The 6,036-nt window shown below is 37.7% G+C and overlaps 1 protein-coding gene across 1 annotated transcript in view; it reads right to left on the bottom strand.

Annotated features, from left to right (window-relative positions):
* The window catches only part of LOC106522878 (cytosolic sulfotransferase 3), a 17,198-nt gene extending 11,366 nt beyond the window's left edge, over positions 1-5,832 (bottom strand). Inside the window, exons 1-5 of the mRNA XM_014016106.1 lie at positions 5,724-5,832; positions 5,205-5,340; positions 4,985-5,113; positions 1,740-1,840; positions 1,457-1,583 (exon numbers count right to left, since the gene is read on the bottom strand). Coding sequence (XP_013871560.1) covers positions 1,457-1,583; positions 1,740-1,840; positions 4,985-5,113; positions 5,205-5,340; positions 5,724-5,753 — 523 coding nt within the window. The 5' untranslated portion in view covers positions 5,754-5,832. The remainder of the gene's footprint in view (positions 1-1,456; positions 1,584-1,739; positions 1,841-4,984; positions 5,114-5,204; positions 5,341-5,723) is intronic.
* Between the last annotated feature and the right edge of the window lie 204 nt (positions 5,833-6,036).

Here is a 6,036-nt window from a genome sequence, read left to right as displayed (position 1 = left end):
CTATCTATCTATCTATCTATCTATCTATCTATCTATCTATCTATCTATCTATCTATCTATCTATCTATCTATCTATCTATCTATCTTATTTTTGAAACAGGTTAGTAATGATTGAGTATAAAGGGAGCATCCCTGAAAGGCTCAGTCATTCTGGATGAGGATGGGGCAAGGTTCTCCACTTTGTAAACAACTATGTGAGCAAACCGTGAAGAGCAATATTTCTAAACATACAATTCCAAATTCATCTACAGTCCATAACATTATCAAAAAATTCCAAAAATTTGGACAAATCTCTGCAAGTAAGCGACAGGACTGAAAACCAACACTGAATGCCCGTGATCTTCAGTCCCTGCTGCCAGATTCTCTGGAGCTGAGCTCATCTGAACAGTGTCCTGTGATCAGACGAGTCCATATTTCAACTTGTTTTTGGAAATTGTGGACGTCGTGTCCTCAGGGACATCCTGCTTATTTCAGCAAAAATAATGCCAGCCCACATTCTGTACTTGTTACAACTTTTTCATTGTTAAACAGTGTGGGTACTAGACTGTCCTGCCTACAGTCCAGACCTGTCTGCTATTGAAAATGTGTGGAGCATTATGAAGCACAAAGTATGACAAGACCACGGACTGTTGAACAACTTCAGTTCATCAAGCAAGAATGGGCAAATAATTCCGCCTAAAACCCAAACAATTATTGAGTGTTGTTGAAAGTAAAGGTGATGTAACACAGAGGTAGACATGCACCTGTCCCAGCTTTTTTGTTTGTGTTGCAGCATCAAATGAAATATGAGTGAACATTTCCAAAAAAAAAAGTTTATCAGTTTGAACATTAAATATTTTGTCTTTGTATTGTTTTCAGTTGAATATAGCTTAAAAAGGACTTGCAAATCATCGTTTTCTGTTTTTATTTATGTTTAACACTTCATCCTAAAATTATTGTAATTGGGGTTGTACTTGCAGCTAATAAAATGCATTTTATCGAGATTTGATTTGTATTTAAAACAGGTGCAGGTCTGGAGGATTTTTAGAGTGTTATAGACAACAGAATTCACAATAAAGCATTTTGCTCATCAAACTTGAGAAAAATATGTTGGATATTTCTGAGCAATTTAAAATTTATTATTCTAAAACAGGGGAAAGTTAATGAGTTGAAAACAGCCAGTGTTTGCAGGAAGTACTTACGCACTATGATATGTGAGAGACTTTTTGTTTGTTTGTTATTTATTGTATCTTAATAATTCTGTAAACCTTTGAGTACATGCCCAAGTACTTCATATAGGCTGATTCTGAAATTGTACTTGTTTGTAAAGTACATAAATGACAGCGAGTTATATATCAATCAAGTGCTGCTGTTCATCAAAGATACATTTTTCCAATTGTATTACCTGTTAATGATTAGAAGATATTTTAAATCTAACACATATTATTCTATTGTTAAGTCCATGGACTGCACGTACGTTTTCCCTGCAGGAATCTCTGAAAGTAGCTGCTCCAGGTCCCAGCCTCTGGTTGGACCTTGTTCATTGTATCAAAGTGGTAATACGACACCATGTTGTCTTTGCCATTGCGGGCCACGTAGATGATCTGAGACGAGAACCAGACACAAGCATTGTTTAAAAACATATCCTTTTTTAAACCCTCAAATGAAACATGTGTCATGCATTGTTGTAAATCAGGTTTTGTGCTCCTCATTCTGTGAACACCATTATCATCCAAAATTGCAACTGTTTGAAGTTATACCTTGCAGTTCTGCTCCCAAAATGATTTTGGTACAAACTGGACAGGAAAATGGGTTTTGATGAGTCGAGGGGTGGTTGGAAGATTGTCTGCCAGATCTTTTCCTGTATGAGACCAAACAAAATGGACTTGAATTTCCATTTTTTGAATTTTTGGACAGCATCTCCAAAAAGACAAGAGAAGCTGTAAAAGTTCAGATACAGTGGGGTGCAAAAGTTTGGGCAGCCTTGTTAATTTTCCTGATTTACCTTTATAAATCACTGAATGCTTGGATTAAAAAAATCAGTTTAAAAAATCATATAGGGGACAAACAGTGATTTTTGAGAAGTGAAATGAAGTTGATACGATTTACAGAAAGTGTGCAATAATTGGTTTTCAAAATTAGGCAGGTAAATAAATTTGGGCACTGTTGTCACTTTATTGATTTCAAATCCTTTAGAACTAATTATTGGAACTCAAATTTGTTTTGGTAAGTTCAGTGACCCCTGACCTCCATCCACAGGTGACTCCAATTATGAGAAATAGTATTTGGGCAATTGTAAGTTTTTCTCCTCTTTGCATCTTCTCTGAAGAGTCACATCATGGGAGTCTCAAAATAACCTTCAAATGAGCTGAAAACAAAGATTGTTCACTGTCATGGTTTAGGGGAAGGATACAGAAAGCTATCTCAGAGATTTCAGCTTTCAGTCTCCACTGTGAGAAACATTGTGAGAAAATGGAGGACCACAGGCACAGTTTAAGTCAAGGCTGGAAGTGGCAGACCAAGACAAATCTCCAATAAACAGAAGTGAAGGATGTTGAGAACAGTCAGAGTCAACCCACAGAACAGCACCAAAGACCTACAACATCATCTTGCTGCTGATGGAGTCACTGTGCATCATTCAACTATTCAGCACACTTTACACAAGGAGATGCTGTGTGTGAGAGTGATGCAGAGGAAGCCTTTTCTCCGCCCACATCACAATCAGAGCTGCTTGAGGTATGCTAAAGCACATTTGGACAAGCCAGTTTCATTTTGGAATGAGGTGCTGTGGACTGATGAAACTAAAACAGAGTTATTTGGGCAGAACAAGGTCCGTTATGCATGGAGGAAAAAGAATACAGCACTCCAAGAAAAACACCTGCTACCTGCAGTGAAACCTGGTGGTGGTTCCATCATGCTGTGGGGCTGTGTGGCCAGTACAGAGACTGGGAATCTTGTTAAAGATGAGGGACACATGGATTCCAATCAAAATCAGCAGATTCTGGAGACCAATGTCCAGGAATCAGTGACAAAGCTGAAGCTGCTGAAGCCGGGGCTGCATCTTCCAACAAGACAACCACCCTAAACACTGCTCAAAATCTACTAAGGTCTTCATGCCGAGGAACAAGTACAACGATCTGGAATGGCCATCTCAGTCCCCAGACTTGAATATTATTGAAAATATGTGGTGTCACTTAAAGAGAGCTGTCCATTCTCAGAAACCATCAAACCTGAATGAACTAGAGATGTTTTGTGAAGAAGAGTGGTCTAAAATACCTTCAGCCACAGTCCAGACTCTCGTTGAAAGCTGTAGGAAGTGTTTAGAGGCTGTTATTTCTGTGAAAGGAGGATCTACTAAATATTGAGTTAAAGGTTTGCTTTTTGGTGCCCAAATTTATGCACCTGCCTAATTTTGTTTAACCAATTATTGCACACTTTCTGTAAATCATATAAACTTCATTTCACTTCTCAAATATCACTGTGTTTGTCCCCTATATGACATATTTTACTGATTTTTTGTCCAATCAATGACTTATAAAGGTAAATCAGGAAAATTAACAAGGCTGCCCAAACTTTCGAACCCCACTGTGATTGGCAACAGATCAGAAAAAAAACTGAGAAGGAAAGAGACCTTTAGAATTTCTCACATGTAAAGATATTTTGAAAAACTGAGTTTTTATATTAGTGGTACAATTTTAGAATAATGTTCCTCAATGAAAACTGGGAAAACTTTTGTAAATCCCACCATTTACGCATCAACAGATCTGGAGAAATCCCAATATTTTTGCTAAAGCTACAGATAAATAATGACACGAAAACAGGTAAAACATCATCTTTGGACATGGGGGAAACATAAAGGCATCAGATATACAAAAGACTAATGCTAGGACAGTATTAGCAAATGATTAAATTATTTGGTGAAATTGAATGTAACAGTAAAAGGGACATGCATGTATAAGTGTGAACTGGTTTGTGAGAAAGAAGCTCAAAGCAGCATAATGAGCAGATAATGAGTCTAATGCATGTCAGCAAACAACCTGTTTATTTTTCTTCTCATGGCAATAAAAGGTTATACTAAATTGGGCTCATTTGAGAAAAACGACATCCAATAATGCAAAACGGTGTAAAAAATCTGTTGAGTGTGATCACAACGAAGTGGTGGCAGCTCTAGACCTGGGGTTTTACTTTAGAAAAAAAAGCTCCATCTGGGTCCAACTACAGGTCAACTTTGACACAAGACAGAGATGAAGGTGGAGAGAGGCTTTGCCTTGAAGTGCCTGTGACATGCCTATCCATCAAATACAAAAAGTCAAAGAAAACACATTTTTATATAAGAAACCTTGCATAAAATGACCCATTTTGTTACATAAATGGCATATTTTCTTTTGAACTTGGCTCAGCCAATGTGCAACAGGACGTGACATCATAGGGGAACTCTTCAAGAAAGAGAATTCTGTAATCTTTGTTTATTGAAACAATATAATTTGAACTCTGACTTGTCTTCATCTCTCTCTAATAGAGACTCAAAATAATCTAAACAAACATCAGATTCTTCTCTACAGTCCGTGCCGTTAACTATTTTATCGATGCTTTGTTCCATGGAGGCACTGACCTTTGACATCACTTCCTGTTCCTTCACATGCAAATATCTCAACAACTGTTCATCTCAGAAGCGGGAAATTATTTTTGCAACATGCTAATAATGTTAACTTTCCAAAAATGCCTTTATATTTACTTTAAAAATTTCATGTCACAGGCACTTTAAAAGTAAACAATAACCATTCATCCACAAATGACTGGTTTCTACAAAACTTGTACCAAAAAAGACTTTTCAAGGTGAACTCTGAAGAGCTTTGACTTGTTCTTATCTCATCTGTGCTTGCTGTTTAATTTTAAAAAAAGTTGATTCATCTCATTTTCTTTGCTCCTGTTTGAACGCTGGTGGGAAAACTTTTAAATCCACTCTAAAAAGAGAATTCATAAAGATGAAGGTTTGATCATCAACCTGAAAACACTCCTGGGATTAAAAGATCCATAAAAGGCACTCTCTCATAGATGGGGATGGTGGTCTGACGCTCTGGATTGGTCTCACCAAAATACAGCAGGTCCAAGATTTGGGAGACCCACGTCGTACCTAAAGAGAGTCAGAGAGGAAAGCATTCACCTCCTCACCTCAACACACACATTTCAATGGTTTATACAACGTGAGTGAAAATGTTTCTGACCTGCTTTTGGGTACGTTGCAATGAGTATATCATCTGGTCTGGCCTGGAACTTTTGGACATTTTCCCAGTTGTCCGTAAAATAATGAACCATCGTGACGCCGTGGAAATCAAACATTTCAGGTCGTTCCACATTCGCCTTTTCAAAAGAAGAATCACCATATCAAAACAACACAAAGCTAAACCTGAGACTGCACACTGAGAAAAGGCCTGAGTCAGCATTTAATAAAAGACACATGCTCGCTGTCATAAAGCTCAAGAAGCTGTTGAAGGAGTTTGCATGCAGCTTTTGTGTGCACTTAAAGTATAAATCTGAACAGCTGGAAAGCTTGTAAAGAAAAAACACAACATTGCTGCACTCAGTCAAGGAAAAGAACAGAGTAAAATAGTATTTAGTGGCCCAGGTTTGTCCCTAGTTTTGTTGCAAGTTCATCTTGATTTTAATGTTGGTAGCAAACAGAGATTTCAAGCTCTAAGGTTTATATTTTATTTTTAAATAAACTGAAACAAAAGATCACATACCTTCTCAGGATCAAATGACTTAAGGTCCATGTTGCTGTTTGGACTCTCTGTCTGGCTTCACTTCCTGTAGTTTGTTCCCCTGACCGTAGTGAACTGCTCCCCCTCCTCTCTTTTAAATGTACAACTCACCACAGTTAGGATAGGTCCAGATGTAATCTCAGTATCCAGCCCCGCCTCATTTCCCCACGATTTCCTGAACTTTCCGCTCCCTATGCTCCAACGTGTACTCAGTACACAAGCTGACGTTTTAGCAGTTTTATTCATTAGAAAATAATACCACTTTCAGCTGCAGTTACTTAAATTAATCATTTTA

The sequence above is a fragment of the Austrofundulus limnaeus genome, unplaced genomic scaffold (genome assembly GCF_001266775.1).
Source record: "Austrofundulus limnaeus strain Quisiro unplaced genomic scaffold, Austrofundulus_limnaeus-1.0 Scaffold3, whole genome shotgun sequence".
NCBI classification, from domain to species: Eukaryota; Metazoa; Chordata; class Actinopteri; order Cyprinodontiformes; family Rivulidae; genus Austrofundulus; species Austrofundulus limnaeus.
Note: the sequence above shows the minus strand (reverse complement) of the source record. Positions and strands in the feature narration are given on the sequence as shown.